Below are 17,923 nucleotides of genomic sequence, written 5' to 3'. Positions count from 1 at the left end.
AAAACCCATCACGATGCGAATTTGGACATTCTGGGCCTCCTTTGTTGTGAGGTGGTGGGTTTTGGGCATTTTGGGCTGCTTGCGATGTCCTAGATACTTTTATCTTCTAGAGGAGAGTGAAATTCCACCTAGATTTGACAAAATTGATCATCAGAGTGCCCAAAATTGGTGAAGAGCATACAAAATTGGCTAGAAATGCAGCAGTTTTACACAATTAAAAGGATGGAACAAATATGTTAAGCGGTAACATCAATGACTTTTAAAAAATACAATGGAATAAATATGTTAAATTCATCAAGAGTAGCGATGACTTAAAATGAACAAGAAAGACATGTATCCATTAAAGACATGTATCTGAAATATATGTTTATATTCGAGAATGTATTAAGGAGGCCTCATACGCATTCTTCTTCTTAGTCCTCTCCTACTGCTAGTGACATAGTTGTTGCCGTCAATGCCCTGTTGTGAATATTCAGTCCAAATGCATTGACAAAAGCCAGGTGGTGAAACAAAATGACCTTGTCGACATTTTAAGTGATGTTGGAATACCCGATAGCATGCGACAATGCCTTGCATTTCAATAGCTCCATAGGCCCTCCAAGATAAAATTTGTTATGGAAGACCACGAGGTGTTGTGCCACTTTGTCGGGTAATAGGCTAAAGAATGATCGCGCCCAAACCTACTGCAAACATTCCCTTGTTGAGATGGGAATTCATTGACCTCAAATGCCTCCTGCAACAATTCAACAAACACTAGAAGACCAAAAAAATAATAATACCAAAAGACCATCAAAAGACAAAGCATTGTTCGAACTTACCACTACAATGTTGTCAGCTTCTATCCCTTCCTCTCATGCAATGTTGATGGATCCGAATGTGATGTGTATTGTTTCATCCAATAGGTGGAACCTTTCTCTTGTTCTGTCTTGGAGGTGGAATCTTCTACATCAAAGGGTTTTGCATCATATATCGACATGTATGCATCCCTCAATGAAACCAGTGTCATCAATAGAAAGTCTTCCATTGTCTTGTATTCAAAACCAAAAAATCCAGGGATCTTTGACACTTGTGTCAACATCGAATCCAAATAGGACTCCTAGTGCCTAGTCCTCTCGTAGTCCAAAAAGAACCTCTGCCATGGGGGAACACATACTCTTCTCCATCAACGATGAGGCAGGACAATGACCATAATTTTGATGCTTGGTTAGCAGTCTCAGATGCACATTCTTGCTCTACGCTTGCTGGGGACTCTTGGAGTAGGCCCAATGCTTCAATTGCTTCGGTCTCCTTCTATTTGCTTTAGCTAGTCAAGACTCTCTTCCATGTACAAGTCAAAGTCTAGTCTAGGGACGAGGATATCAGTAGTTTTGGTCAAAGGGGTGCTAGACGATGAGGCTTCTTTCTCTAAATATCCTCCCTCAGGAAGAAGAAAGATGAATGTCATCTCCCATGAAAGAAATTTAGTGCCTATGGTTTCCCAAGCTTGAACTTCAAGATGTGGCCCTTCCACTCATGCAACATATCACCTCTCTTACTCTTGAGAAGCTTGTGTGGACCTTTGGACAATCCTTTCATAACTATCCAATCATTCAAGCTATAGGTGCAAGGGATCCACACATCCAATGCATTTCTGGTGTTGTGGAAGACACAAGAGATCACAACATTGTATGGTCTTGTAGCCATGCTCCTCACCATACTTGCAGAGGTCACAACAGTAGGAATGGGACTCCTACAGAGAGCGGTGTAGCTTGGAGGGAGAGAGTAGCTCTAACAAAGGCGAGAGGGAAGAGGGTTTGGGTGGTCCCTACTGTAAGGGGAACAACCAATAGGGGCTCTTTGTAGGCTTGCCCACCCTCCTGCTCAACATACCATTGTCCTACACCTTGTAGCACTCTCATTAGTACACCTCAAATCCCTCCCCAATCCCTTGAAATTAGGAAACACTAATTGGAGGCCCTTTTGAGATCCCATTTCTCCCCTAATGGATACAATAGCATTGGGGGGACCTCTTGGGTCAACACAGCAGTACTGGGATGGGTGACCTCTTGGAAAGTCCTAGTGTTGTTTCATTTTGTGTATGCAAGGTTGCTCGAACCCCAATTAAACAATGCCTCGATCCTGATGCACCCCCCGACCTCAATGTGCCCCAACCTTGTCTACCTAGACCGACCTCGATGCTCGTCTCCTCCTTCAACCCCCTACCCTCCACGCATCAACCTTGTCTTGTCATGAGCTAGGGATAATCTTGTGGGATGGAGCAAGATCATCAATTGTATGGGGGCATGCGGACTCGATCTCATGTCACACATTCTACATAAGAACAATCAACTACTAGGAGCCATCACAACCTCCAAAGTAGCACCTCTTGCTTACATGGCTTGGATGCATTTTTTGTTCAATAGGAGCACATACAAAATTAACTAGGAAACATCTTCAACCTTAGAAAAAATACTCAGGCATTCCCACTTCATTGTTTCCATTGCTTAAATGTCTTTGATTAGAAGGAGGCTTATTTTTCTTGCTCATGAGTTTTCATATCGTGAGGTATTTAAGTGTTTAGAGGCTTATTTTTCTTGCTCTTGAGTTTTCATATCGTGAGGTAGTTAAGTCTTTTTTAAAGCATCCAAGGGGTTCCATTTTTCCTTCGTGCTTATTAGTCCTTGTCCCTTGTATTAATTGCCTCCTTACTTTCTTTTCCACTTTTCCTCCTCCCTACTTGTAGAGTCCTTCACTTTTCACGTTGATTGCCTCTTCTCTCCCAAGTCCTAAGGGTGAGGCTTCCATCTCTCGTCCCTACTTGTAGGGTCCTTCACTTTCACGTTGATTGCCTCTTCTCTCCCGAGTATCCATCTCTGTCTTCCTCTCATGCATTCACTTCCCCTTTCCTTATTATTAATGGATTTTAAATTTCCTTTTTTCTGCATTATATGCCCAAGGGCACATCTCTTATGCCACACTACTACCAAGCTCTGCCTAACGTGACACCGTTCCTTTCTTTTCCACTTTTCCTCCTCCCTACTTGTAGAGTCCTTCACTTTTCATAGTGATTGCCTGTTCTCTCCCAAGTCCTAAGGGTGAGGCTTCCATCTCTCTCCTCCTCTCATGCACACTTCCCCTTTCCTTATTATTAATAGATTTTAAATTTCCTTTTTTCTGCATTATATGCCCAAGGGCACATCTCTTATGCCACACTACTACCAAGCTCTGCCTAACGTGACACCGTTCCCATGTCAAATCAAGCCTACAAACCTAGCTCACTCTTACATGCATGCCAACAAACTGCATACTGTAAAAGCAAGTTTCCCAATGCAGGCTAAAAGCAACCCCCGATACAGGTTGGAGTCCTTTGCTTCCTACGAAGCAAATTTTGATGGAGAAATGAAAGTTGCAAATCCATCGGGAGGGGCAATTACGTTTGCAAGCTTACCCTGTAACGCGTAACTAGAAAGCCCAAAATTTCGTCTCCAACAAGGCCATGCAAGGCTTGCATTGGGCGTGGCGGCCAAGCAAAAAAAGCGTAAGACCAAAATGTGGAAAAATATATGCCCGTGGGTTGGGAATCCTGATAACGACTGTGAAGAACAGAACCCATAACGTCTGTAGATAGGCTCGGCAATTAGGAATAAATTCTTCAATGAAGCCAACGCGCTGGTTCGGAGAGCAAAACCAATTTCTATGCGCTGTTGAACTTAAATTTTTGCAACGTGTGCCAAGGCTCCTTCAGTTCACAAGTCTCGTCGATGTTAAGCAATCTATAATCTCGGTCGATGTCAACAAGTCTCGTCGATGTTAAGCAATCTATAATCTCGATCGATGTCAACACTACATTACACGAACGAACAAAATTTATAGCTCTCTTTCACTCATGGATACAATTCGCAGATTGATTTATAATCATAGCTCCTTTTTTATTCTCATGGATAAACTTTCCCAGATTGATTCGAAATTACAGTCGAATCACCATCTTACAGATTTACACATACAGAGAGCATTGCGGGGGAGCCCATAGTACTTGTACTTTTGAGCAATACAAAATAGAGAACAGTAAACAGTGAGGATCTGAAAGCGCGCTCACATGGGAACACACCAACGAATCCTACAAGCTGCTGCCCCGCTTCACTATCCGAGCAAGTAGCTTCTCATTTACGCCCCTCTGGCGAAGGAGTCGGTCGGGAACGAGCGCGAGAGACCCATAATGCTCTTGAAGGTGATCTTATCCGGGTTCTTCTCGTCGATGTAAATCTCGTTCACAGGCACCCAGACCAGCAGATCCTTGGCCTTGACGCCTCTGATATCCTTCATCCGCTTCTCCGTGATGGTGCAAGTGACGAGCTCATCGTACACGCAATGGCGGTCGGCCTTCTTGAAGTGGTGCTCCTGGCTACGGCGGGTGACCATCCAGACGAAGCCGGTGTCTTCGACCCAGCCACCTTCGACGATATCCTGGAGGGGGAGGAGGCCACCGGGGAGGTGGAAAGTCTCGAAAAGCTCAGCAGATTTATCAGCACATTCTTCACCGAGGAAGATGACGGCCTTATCACGGACATCAGGGAAGTAGACAGCAGTTTCGACGGCCATAGCTAAAGAGATGGAGATGGAGATGGAGATATTGAAGATGAAGAGAGGAGAATAACAAAGAAGGGCTTTGGGGGGGTTTTAAGAGATGCGAAGAGTGTGTAGAGCATTGAATATAAAGCGAGTTTTAGTGTGTTTGCATTCAAGAATAACCTTCCACATCACCAACCTCCCGTCCTCCTCCCACTTAACACCTCACCTTCCTCCTTCGTCCTTCCTGTTTGCCTCCTTCAAGTCTCCTTGGAACACCAGAGTGGTTCGCCAAACCTTTTTTCGAGGAGATCAACTTTTACATCTAGTCTTCCCTACGTGAGTTCCTTCCTCTAACCTTTTTGGCTTGCCCTTCTAAAGTCCTTTTTGCAGATGTGCGTGATAAGAAAGGAACAAGGTGAATGATATATCCATCATTCATTAGGCCTGATGTGTGTGAGTGAAATGCCCACAAGAGAGCATAAAACTAAAGGAAAAGTAAGAAAGGAACAAGGTGAATGATATATCCATCATTCATTAGGCCTGATGTGTGTGAGTGAAATGCCCACAAGAGAGCATAAAACTAAAGGAAAAGTAAGAAGGAGATTAAGCGTGTGCAAAGAGGAGGTGTAAATGCAAAGGGCCCAAAAGTCATACAAGGGGACCCCAAATCATCAATGCTCTACAAGTGCACATACCACAAATTAACATGTTAGAGAGCATTTAAAAAACAATGATTGTATTTTTCCCATCTCAAAACCACAACCTTTAATAAGGCCTACCCATGGAAGGCCAAAAATAGGTTTTTTTTAAGGCATTTCTTTTCATTTTAAGGTGATTGGTCCACGTATACTCCATTGAATTATTAATAGGCTGTTGTAAGGGGCTCTCAATGCATGCATTAAGTGACTCAATCATCTTTGGCCTCTCTCTCTCTCTCTCTCTCTCTCTCTCTCTCTCTCTCTCTCTCTCTCTCTCTCTCTCTCTCTCTCTCTCTCTCTCTCTCTCTCTCTCCCTCCCTCTCTCTCTCTCTCTCTCTCTCTCTTCTTCTTCTTCTCTCTTGGCAGGCCACATGAGTGAAATTCATCCTGTTTGCCTCCCCCTAGAGCTGATCTTTTATGCAATAGGAGCATGAGACTTTAGATGGGAAGTGAGGATGGGACACACTGCCCAAGGGTGCTTAAAAGGCGCCCAATGTGTGGACAACCAAAAAATGTCCTTAGGCAAGGGTTCTACACATGACCCAATCAAGAATCTTTATAAAAAGGTAGCATTTAATGGGGAGTGATCCTCTACTTGAATTTGATTGTTGGGGGATGTGTGCCAAAGCTTGGGTAGCTAAGATTGCCTACCCGAGAAATATCGGGGAAATATCTTATGATGGGCAGGAGCTGACTCCCCCACTTTTGGAATCACCCAAATTTTGGCTGTGTGTAAAGGGGTGCGCCCATCCACCCCAATGGAGCATCTCGATTGGCTCCACCCATTAATGATGGGCAAGTAGTCCTTGGTTTGTAAAGGGCCTTAACATGGAGTGGAATTTTAACTTCTCCTCGTGGGTAGCCTTACTTACCACAAAGCCCTACCCGTAAGCTAAAGCTCATGCATCGAAGATTTTGGTCTTGGGTATTGATTGGGAGACAAATGCTTAATTAGAGAGAGGCTTCTAAGGATTTCTCACAGTCACTCAACTAATGCAATATCACATTTACAAGAGGAATACTGAAAAACAAATAAGTCGTAAAAGAGAGTGCCTCAATGAAATAGATGCGAGAATATCATGATAGGGAATGTCTTTAGGCAGCAAAAGGTGAGCTAAAATCCAAGATCAATAGAGAATGTAGAGAGAGCAAGTCCTTCTATCCCAACATTAGCTCTTCCATTAACCTTTCTTATTCACTTTCCCCAAGCTCGACTCCCTACATCCACTTGTACACTCATTCAAGGGCCCTCCACCTATTCCCATCTCCTTATTTGTACTTAACTTACACATACTAGTATGGTGACCTACGACTTTGAAAGAAATTAATGCAACCACCTAAAGTCTCAATATATCCCATATGTACACCCTCTATACAAGATAAACATTATTTATTTTACTTATAGTTGACTTGGCGTGTTACTTCACATGCAACAATATATAATCAATCCACCCTTTGGGAAGGAAATGCAAAGCATTGCAGAGCACCTCTTATGGTGAGAGGGATCTCTGCGGTCAAGTGGGGATTATTTTGTATTAAGAATTTATATAGCATGTTGTGCATCTATGCATTAAAAATAGCAAATGAATCTTTTGCATCCATGCATGATGCATGTCTATGCATTAAAAATAGTGAACGAATCTTTTGCATTCATGCATGATCATTGATTTGCATTCCATGTAATTTTTTTAAGAAAAAATGCCTAGGGTTGGTACACAGGGAGTTAAAGTCACTAGTGCTTAGGCATCGTCACGTGGTTGCTTGCTCACTATTGTGTGATAAAATGCAGTTGTTTGCAAGGGTGTAAGTTTTAGGGCCCAGGCTTTCTACACACATAGTAGCATTTGCTTGCGAGAATGGCATCCCTGATGCCTTTTTAGTGAGGGTATGCAATATGCAGGAGAGTGAGATGCAAACAACATCCAACCTGTGAGATGCAAACAACATCCAACCTAGAGGGATGCAATAGCATGAAGAGAAGGATTCTCGAGGATGCTAAGAGCATTTTGCAATCTAAAGGCAATGAGAATCTTGTCAACTTGGTGCAATGGGAGAGCAATGGAATGATTTGGATTGAAAGTTTCATCGATTTGCAAAGACACGCTTTAGGGAAGCATGTAATGTGGATCCCACCCTTGCGCAAGAGTTTGACATAGTAAGGTTGACACAATGGATTGGTGTGTGGGCTCAGTACAAGCATAAGGTGTGTGTGTCAGATCGATGAGTGATGGTGGCTATGAGCTGGGATAAGAAGGCTGCATCTACCTATGGTCAAGCCACGTCCCTAGATGTAGGTGAAGAGAATGCAACCTTTGGATCCTCTCAGCCACCATGGAGGGATGGAGGGACGATGACCTCCAAAGACCCCAACACCTAGCAACTAACATAAGCCATGTAGCTTTCTTTACGTACCTCACTAAGAGATCGGGGGTGCATTTTTCAAAAGTGCATCTTCAATGGTCCCACAGTCACAATTATTAGAGGCATTAGAGGCTGCACGTGGGCTACTAGAGATAGGTAGAGTAGCTACATGATGGGAACATGGCCCGGTTCAAGCATGTTCAATGCCAAGACAATGAAAGAACGTAGGCCAAGTGTGAGTTGTTGAACTAGATAGCAACTCTTCATGCTCAATTAAAGAGCTTTCAAGAGCTCAACACCTAGTTGGGACAAGAGAACCATGATGCACATGTAGCACTGATTGGTAACATGCATGTAGAGGTGCGGTTGGCTCTTTGTCAGCAACCATCTAGCCAACCATATGCTATGCAACCGAAGCATCCAGATGCATGTTTATGTTTTATATGCAGGGATGATTTTTTCGTGTTAGCTTCATTAATAAGCGAAAATTTTATATGGCTTGTGAAAGTTTATATGCTCTTATAAAAATAAAAGCTCAAGATATTTGGCAGAATTTGAAATAAAAGTTAAAAATAGAGCTAGGTTTAGCCCTTAATCTATTATAAAGTTATAAATAAATTCCATGAAAAATCACCAAAGATTTATATCATAAACATATATATTTGAAAGATTTCGCCAACATATTAAATATAATTTTTAAAATTTTGCCTAGATATATAGAATTATGTAGCAAAAGAAGACTTGTGCAATCATTACACTCTTGTGTTAAGGGGTTACTAGTGGCTACTTATTCTCAACACTTATTTCATTAATTTTGGACTTGTTAATGTACAAATTCATTTTTACAGATACTTTTGGACTAGTTTTTGGATAAAATTTGAGAAAAAACCCACTCTTCTAAACACATATGAAAATATTAAAACAAGCAATTTTTTAGAGATTTTTAAAGGAGATGAAATCAAAATTATAAAATATGATGTGGCACAGATAAGTTACATTAAAAGATAAGATTCATCAGTTGTTAACTCTCATAATATTTATAATGGTGTTAACAAACACCTTCAAAAGTTACAATAAGCAAATTGTCATAATATTTATAATGGTATTAACAAACACCTTCAAAAGTTACAATATTAAGCAAACTATTGCAATATTAAATGTCCTAATTTTTCTCTCTAAATAATGTGTATGAGGTTAAGGGGTGTGTGGTTCATTTAATTAGAGTTTCTATTCCCATCAAAATAATTTTATGCTTGGATTATTGTCTTGTAGGCTTTAATGAATCCTTAATATTTACATAAAGGAGAAGATCTCACAGGACAAATTTATTATGTAGGAATGCAAACCCTATCCCATTTGTACCTAAACTTGAGATACTTCTTACAATAAAACTTTTTAGGTGACAAGCTACCCCAAGGGCTCCTCCTCCTTTTCCATGAGTGTGGTCTATATTGAACCATCATTTTCTCATGTTGTAGCTACCATCTAAGCTTGTCCCCCTACCTTCACTACTTGTAAAGATAAGAAGTCAATTCTAGCTTTTAAACATTTCAACCATCTTCTCAAAATAACCGACTTAAGTTCATCAATCAATCCTTGCACATTAATGCATAGGAAGTTAAAAATATATTGATTGTTGTTTAACATGATCAACCAACATTTTGGTTCCTCTTTTTCTTAAGCTAAACTAGGCTAGCTATGGAGATAGCAAAGCCCTTTGAGAGTTGTTTAGATTCCATATATAGGTCTATATACGCACTTTTTATTGAAAAACCCTAGGTGCATGTACTAGGGGTAATGACATTGGTTTTTCACGTGTGTGTTGGGCATCAAAGGTCAAAATAAGACCAAAATTGGTAAGCCTCTATGTATTAAAGCTTCATGCTATGTGTTATTGCATTTGTAGGAGCATGAAGCCTTGTTTTATGGTACGATCACGCATAGGATATGTGATGGGTATGATGCTTTGCACATGCCTTAAACTCAATAGGTTGAAGGCTTGTGTAACGTATCATACCCATCAGTGACAAGCACATAGGGGAGAAGCACACCGATGCATAGTTTTTAACACTCATACATGATATACCCAACTTTCTAGAGGAAGCTTTAGCATTGCATTATTGGGTCTACCAAGAGGCGCCCTGCAATAATCAATTCAAGGTTGCATTCCCTAGGAAATTTTCCCTTGAGCATTGCAGGGCTACAAGAAATGCCACCACAAATGATGCTTACATTGTGAATTGGACAAATTTGCAGAAACTGTGGTATGCACAATTGACCAACAAGGCAAGGTAGGCTGTAAAATTGATCAATTTCAATAAAGCACAATCCATTTGCTGACCCCTCCAAAGGCATAAAAGTGGTTGAGGAAATTCAAAGTGCCCCTTGGTTTAAGTAGTACTACTTTACTCTCAACATTTGCTCTCAACATTTGGTTTGAGTGCTTAATCACTACTTTTTGTGTGCATTGCATGTGCTTTAGATGTGCTTTATAGCTTTGTCAATGGTTTGGTAGTGCCCTATATGTGTTTTGGTGGTGCTTTGTGATTGCATTATCACTACATGACTACTTTATGTTCAATAACTACTTTGACTCTAGAGTTGACTTCTTTATCTCGTTGCTTTCTACCTGCTTTGTGACATGCCATTGCTTGTGCCTACTTCGTATGTGCTTTTTGATTGCTTTGCATGTGCTTTGTGTCTACTCTCTCGATACTTTGGCACTACTTTGTATTTGGAAACTTCTTTGGGATTTCTTTGTCATTGCATAACTACTATGCTCAATGGCTACTTTGAATCTGTATTTGACTATTCTTTCTACTTTGTCACATGCCACGGCATTGTGATTGCTGAAATTTTACATGTTTTTGTTTGGATGCATGCTTTGTCGGTACTTTGTAGGTTGGGTCATCAGATAAGCCTCGAAGATGTAAACCTATGCATATGTTTACGTTGAATTTGCATCTCTTATAGGTAGCACAAAGCACATGAAGACTGTCGAGCTAAGCCAGGGCCTACACTCATTTTTTCAGATGCAATCTTTCTTACTATTTTGCAGAAAGGTCATCATATACACTCAAAAGACATGATCTACACAAATGTTTAGTGATGAACCTACACCTTTCTAGATAGGACAATATATGAGAAGACTATCAAGCATAGACCAAGGCTTGTGCCTCAAACTGCAAAAGAGAGTGTGATTCACTTGGAGGATGAAATAGACACACAGATGGGTGATGCAAAGACAATGTTCGGTGACAAATGTTTTATGGTCTCATAGATGCAGTCACTACTATTGGAGATGCTACAGCCACTAAAGACACCACAGTAGAGTAGTTGACTATTGGAAAGTGGTAAATGGGATGGTCAAAGTACAATTCCATGCAAAACTATGAAGAGAATGCCAGTCCATCAAATGCTCATCTACCTAACATCGGGGAAAAGTGTTAAAACCTTGACTAATGTTGATAAGGTTGTGAGTCCTATCGCAAAGAAGAAATCAAGTGCGGCATCCATCCATAGACCTACAAGATGCTATAACTTTTAGATTAGAAATTTGGGTGATACGCTCATGTAATGAAGTGTCATGTTAGAGGTTAACTTCTCAAAAAGGATACATGAATCAATGGCTGAATAGTTATAGTTCATAATTCGATTCACAAAGTATATGGCCCAATGTATTAATAAATACACTTCATACATGACAATATTATTAACTGCGATTAAAATACATTTTGCAGGCCTTGATTGGTTACATAGTATAACATCATTTAGTTACAAGCTACTATCCTTGCCAAGGTTCGACATCCTTGTTGTAGCTCGCAGAAGCAACAATCTCCACTATTGGGGCTTTCACCCATCTTGCATGTTCAATAGGATTTTCTGCAACTAGCAAGCTATCCTAGTCTATCTAATCCCTAAACAGTCCCTAAACAGTCTCTAGAAGTGAACTACAACCAATCCTCTAATAGAAACCCACCATAACCTGAGATAGTGCTTTGACTTGTGTTTTCCAAATATGAAGTTTGTGATCTCATGATGGATGGAACAGGCCCTTTGTGACTTGTTGCATTTCACTTTTCAAAGGTGGTATTCTACAAGGACTTGTGATATTTTTAAGATAAATACCCCTTCTATGATGAGTAATCCATCATGCTTCTTGATGACAACTTTTACAAGTGTGCCAAAAATGTAGAAGGGACATTCAACATATTTCCAAAGATGATATTATTCTCTATACATATGCGACACAATTTCCTAATTGGGAATGTAGCACCATGTTATGGCAATACATCAAACCATCAAGCTGCCCCCAACACAAAAATGCCCATGCATCCTTTGGAGTAAGAAATGCCACATCAGCATCAGGTCTTGTACTAAACTCTCATACTTGCAGCATGTAAATATGCCATCGAGGCTAGAATATCTCATCTTTGCATTTGTCCTAATGAGCCAATACACCATTCATGTCCAAAACAAGAGTGTGGCATTCAATGTGCTTGCTCACAAGGATTAAGTCAAGTGTAGGGAAGGCAGCAAATGCCTACTCTCTTGATTTGGGAGTGTATGGCAATATCACTATTGGGGTGAATAACCTTCGATCTTGGCCACATAAAGTATGTGTACTCTCCTTTGTTAATCTAGATATTACCCACATGCTTGCATAGCACTCATCTTGGGCTAGAGTTTCAAAGGCCCTTTTTCTTATGAGACTAATGCAAATTCTTTGACACCTATACTAACCACAACATTATTGAGCTTTGTGTTTGTTGGCCATCTCTAACTATCTCTTGCTCTCTCATAGAGTTTTCAAATACATATGCACATGCAAAGATATCTACAACTTCCCAAAATTTAGAAAAAAAAAGATGTTTGTCATAAAGATATAAACCTTGAAAGAGAAGCTTTTACTTAAATTCCCTCTCCCTACTTTGAACTTCCTTGGGGGAGTTATTAGGTAAGGAGTAAAATGCAGCGGCATCTCGTATGACAAAATAGCCTATGATTCACTCTCAAATCTTTCACATTTACAAATCTTACATTTGATCAAAATATATTACTATTATATTATTATACACATTTCTCTCTCTCTCTCTCTTCAACCTTACCCTCTTGCTACCCCTCTCTAGACTTTGAGCACCATGTTGTTCTACCCTTGCATCAGAAACTAGATTTTAGCATTGAGGCTCCTAGCTTATGGTGCAAGCTCTCATGTAGAAGATCAATTTTTTGTGGGAGTGAAAAAGCACCCTAGCTTGCGACTTTGGAGAAATATTGCTTGAAATTAGCTACAATAAACATCACAATCCCCAATTGCTACCTTCGCACATGTAGACTCTTGGGATGATGCATCATAATGACGTGATTCCTCCCTCTTGACCAATTCCATGGATCTTGACTTACTAAATAATCAACCAGTTTCTTCTAGAGCTCTACGTTTTGTATCCATGACCCAATCAACTGTACTTATAATAGTTTATGGGAGAAATTATAGGAGAAAATTGACAGAAAATATCGACATCTCTAGGGTTTTTGACATGGATTGTCATGCAAGGATGGTAGTATCCACCAGTTTGCATAAGACGTAAGTCTAGTGTAAGCCAAAACTTGGGACTATGTTGCTGATATAAACCCTAGGATAGATAAGAATGTCAAAAAATTTTATATACTATAGATTTGTCCCTTTGTTAATCCTCCCAAAATGAAGCTTCAGTTGTAGATTATACATGGAGACCTTGAGCAAGGTCATATCCTCACTACATATAGTTTCTATATTTCTTATTGTCATCAAGTCTATTACTTTTCCTTGAAAAGGACACAACTTTGATCCTCATCTTTTGATGTTCCATTACACTCCATAATAAAATGATCTTTTGTGATCCTACATGTTTTCTCTAGCATAGCTCATTGGTGAGTTATGTGGGAGGAGGGGGAAGCTAAAATCAAGTTTTCTCTTCATCACATAGGTATGGGTTTGGATACAACCTTTCTACATGCGTCGAGAACTTATATTGCGAGATTATCCTACTTATCTTCCACAGTATAGACCCAATTGTAAGTGTATTTGTATAATGAAATAGTTGAAACAAAAGAACTTTTGTTTTCTATGACAGATAGTATTTTTGTTTTGGTTCAGATATATATCCCTCATCATACGAAGAGTGGCAACCAATGGAGTGCATATTGGGATTCTTTAATGCTTTACATGGTGCTATTAGGGAACAACAATACAAAGGTAGAAAATAAGCAAAGCTGGCTGAATCGGATATATTTTTTTATGATCACCTTTATCAATTGATGGACAATGCTCACTCACATAGTGTATTAAAAAAGCAAGATCTCCCAGCATGGAATACAGTAGATTGGCCAGTCCTTGATGGCAGCATCACAGAATCATACAGACCCAAACTATTTTCAGAAGTACAGCATTCCCTGAAACCAAATATTGCTAGCAAATAGTTAAAATCAATGTTTTCATGCCAATTACAGTTTTGGTAGAACTTTTTCAAGATTATCTAGTGTGTTGACTTTCACAGCAAAAGGACATGATGAAATTTCCAATTAATTATTGAATATCGTGTGATTGGCTTATCATTAGCAACTTGACAATATGCAAATTTGTTGCAGTCAAATATTTCAAAGACTACTTTTGGTGATAAGGAGGATTTACATGAGGTGAAATCAAAAGATGAAGTCCAAAAAATGAAGTGGTGATGGGAAGGAAGGAGAAGCAAAAAGATGAAAGTTTTTATGACCCCTACACTAAGATACCTACACATTTTTCAAATGGAATTATTGGCCCAAATGATGGACATGCTTAGGATTGTGAGAGATGCTCCACCTCCACCTATCCCATTGTGTCACATTTACATACATGATGGTGTGAGGCAAGTTGATCCATGGTGGTATACTTTGAAAACAACATTTAGTTAGATGGGTATTTGGAGGAAAAGGAACTGTTTACAATGTCCATGAAAGGCCCTTCAAGGCCTCAAATTCTTGATAATATTCTTACTACTTGGGATACTATTTGGTAGGAGATTAAGAAGAATTTTGAAGAAATATTGGAAGAAAATGAGATGTACACGGATTTAAAACAAAAGGTATTCCTTTTTTGGGATGGTAACCATAGAAGATAAGCTTGGATGGAGGTAATTAAGGAAAACTATAGGTTTGATGCTTCCAAGCATATTGCATTGAGAGCAAGCTTCATTTCTATTCGGCCAACTCAAGAATTACCTCTTATTGGAGTGCTAAATAGATAGAATAGGTCATGTAGATGGGCTATTTTATTTATGAGTGCTAAAGTTACTTTGTAAAAGAAAATTTCTAATTGAATGAATATTGGTGCTTCTTATGTTTGTTTATGGAGGATTGAATGAAGAAGCATATGTGAAGATAGAATTGAAGGATATCCTTTACTCCATTAGGAAATTGGTTGAAGTACATGATTCATTCTTTGCATTTAAGTTTTCTTCTGAAGACATGGAGCAATATTCTATAACATGCAATTTGTTCATAAATACATGATTGATGTTTACATTTTCTATGGCATGCTCACTGGAGCGATCTCTTTGGCCTAAAGGCCTTTGCATCATTTCTTTGTGCAAGTTAGAGTTGTAAGAGATGCTAAGGTGAAAAGGCATGGATGAGTGGCATGGTACCCCTTACCAATACATGCGAGTGCGCATTCTGTTCCCACAAAAGTCCATTAAAAGATTCAATTGTCTTGCACTTTTTTTAAACTCAATCGTGTATCTTGGACTTCTTTGATACAATTGGTGAATCAAAATCTAAAGCTAGATCAACATTGACTTTTATTGTATGTAGTAAGAGATTGAGAATGATTTCTTAGCAGAAAAAGAGAAGGCTATTAGAAAGGGAGATACCAAAGAGATGCACAACAAAGGCATGAAATGATTATTAGACATCAGCACACTACGAATGTGAGCAAGATGTTAGGTATAGTATCCCACGAATGGTGATAAGTGGTTCTAATTAGTGACAACCAAGACTTTGCAAGATATGGGTTTTAGAATAACATTGAGAAATTGCATGACTTGGGTTTCACTTGCTAGCATTCATTCCTCATTTGTTTAACTTTAGTGAGATCCTCTTTTATATCATTGGTTTGTTATGCATGGCATGAAGTAAGCTTCTTCTTTTGATCTTGCTCTTGTCGTAATTGTTGCCTGAGCTATGTCAACTATTGTCACCAAGAATTCTAGAATTCACACATTACTTGTAGTTGCTCTTTCAAAACATCCTTGAATTGTTTTAGATTTTATAATGGGTCTTTCTTTTTGTTCTCCTTTCTATAACATGTTACGTGTTGGCCTTTGGGGACATTGATAAGAGAGTGCTTCTAACTATTATTTCTTTGTATTCTACCTTGATGAATCCTCTATTGTATGGGCAACAAATTCCCCCTCCATAGCTTGGCATCCATATTTGAGTCTTAGCCAATAGAACATTTTCTACATCATTTTTATGTAGAAGTGTTGTATTCAAAGAGGTTGGATGGTAGAGATGTTCTTGAATCTCCTATTTGCATCTTTGGACAAATGTATGTTAGAACTCTTCCATGCTATCCTTTCAGAAGAGAGGTGATTTAATGTGCGAGTGGGAAAAAAAATATTGTCCTTGGTTGTTGGATCTTGCTTTGGGAAAAAAATTGACAAGTGAGAGGTCACAGTATGAGCATCATGAGAAATGTTTGCTTTTGCATGTGGTGGAGGATAACAGGGAAGCAAGCAATATGGCCACAACACCATTTAACGTAAAAACCTAGGAAGAAGAGAATAAGTGGATAGCAGCTCTAGATAGACAGGTTGTGGATTTGAGTGATTTCCAATCCATGAGAAGAAAAATTTGGCCTATAGGAAGGGGAAAGTAATTACTAAAGGTACAACTGCTCGCTCTTCTATCATTTGTATTAAAGTCATGAAATTTTTTAATGCATTACAAAAAAAGATAAGTCAAATGAGATTGAGGCTATTAAGAATTTCTTATTTTTGCATGTAAGGCATGATGGAAGAATGAGGAAGGGGTTCAAACCCTTATACTACAAATGTCATACTTTTGGACATGCCCATTGGCATGCAAATGGGGGGTCTTGATTGCATGGCTGGTTGGAATGTGTGGTCTATTGAAATGTGTGGAATTTGTGGTCTACTGAAATGCTTAATGCAGTCCTTAGTCTCAACGTTGTGATGTTAGATAATCAGGGAGTGGGTGGTTGTTGATTTCTTCTACTACCCATAAATATGGGGAACAAAGTTATAGATTGGGAGGCATGATTTCCATGTACATGACCATGTATGTTTGTGTGAGTTGATTGCACCAAAATTGTATGAACAGGAGCAAGGCAAGAGGTAGAAAAGTTGTTCAACATAAACAACGATTTGTGGACCCATCTTCATCCAAATTGGAATTGATCAAGTATAATGATGCAAAAACCCACTGAGAGGAAGTTTGGAGAAGAATGAGTTGTTCTTGCAATTCCTCTTGTTTGCATTTTGCAAGGAGGGAGGAGTGGTTTTGGATTTGCTTTTTGGGGTAGGTGGGTCCATCAACATAGGGGCAAAGTCTAGTGTGCATGTTATGGGTGTGGGCTTCTAATCAACAGATTGGATCTTAAGACAGAGAGGTGAGTCAACATATTTTACATAGGTGAGTGTAATGCTAGCATTTGAGATTTGTTCATGTAATGATAAGAAATTAGATTTGATCATAGTTTGCAGGTGTAAAATTGGTTTGATATTCTAAATGATTTGTTTATATATGTGTGGTGAAAGGAGGTCATGGTGAGCACATCCATACCTAAAGGGGTTCCAAAGTTTGGAGAGTCCATTGTTGACATTGACCTTTGGTAAGAGATATTGATTCTCTTCTTTTCACTCTTAAATGGAGGAGTATAACAAAATCATAGTTAAAGTAGTACATTGCCTTGTTATGTAGAAAATATGGCTAGGCAAACGGAGACACACAGTGTGCAATATATGAGAAAGGCAACATTAAAGAAGAGAAGAAATCATTGCATTTATGTGGACAATATTGTTACAGAGGAATAATAGTTTCATTTACATTTTTAGTCTCACTGTCTCCTTCTACCTCCTCTTCCATAGTAACATGGTATCAGAGCACAATGGAAAGATTGAGAGAGTCTTCCTCCTTGAATCATAGAAATGTTAAGTATTGAGAGGTTGAGAAGTGAGACTATGTGAGGTGTGGAGATGCTGCAAAATCTTTGAGCATTGTGATGAAATAACCTAAAAAAGCCTTTGATTCCTTATAGACCTTAGAGAAGGAGTTTT

The 17,923-nt window shown here is 39.2% G+C and overlaps 1 protein-coding gene across 1 annotated transcript; it reads right to left on the bottom strand.

Annotated features, from left to right (window-relative positions):
• Positions 1 to 3,883: 3,883 nt before the first annotated feature.
• On the bottom strand, positions 3,884 to 4,648 carry LOC147899139 (uncharacterized). The gene has a single exon (XM_087378651.1). The coding sequence runs from the start codon at positions 4,576 to 4,578 to the stop codon at positions 4,144 to 4,146; it is 435 nt and encodes a 144-aa protein (XP_087234777.1). The 5' UTR covers positions 4,579 to 4,648; the 3' UTR covers positions 3,884 to 4,143.
• Between the last annotated feature and the right edge of the window lie 13,275 nt (positions 4,649 to 17,923).

Source organism: Dipteris shenzhenensis, chromosome 8, assembly GCF_047967505.1.
Source record: "Dipteris shenzhenensis isolate YYH24624 ecotype China chromosome 8, Dip_SZ_1.0, whole genome shotgun sequence".
In the NCBI taxonomy this organism is placed as follows: Eukaryota; Viridiplantae; Streptophyta; class Polypodiopsida; order Gleicheniales; family Dipteridaceae; genus Dipteris; species Dipteris shenzhenensis.
The sequence above is the reverse complement of the archived record's forward strand: the minus strand, read 5'-3'. Positions and strand labels throughout refer to the sequence as shown.

Coding starts and splice junctions, on each gene's coding strand:
- LOC147899139 (XM_087378651.1), bottom strand. CDS start 4,578: ATGGCCGTCGAAACTGCTGTCTACTTCCCTGATGTCCGTGATAAGGCC.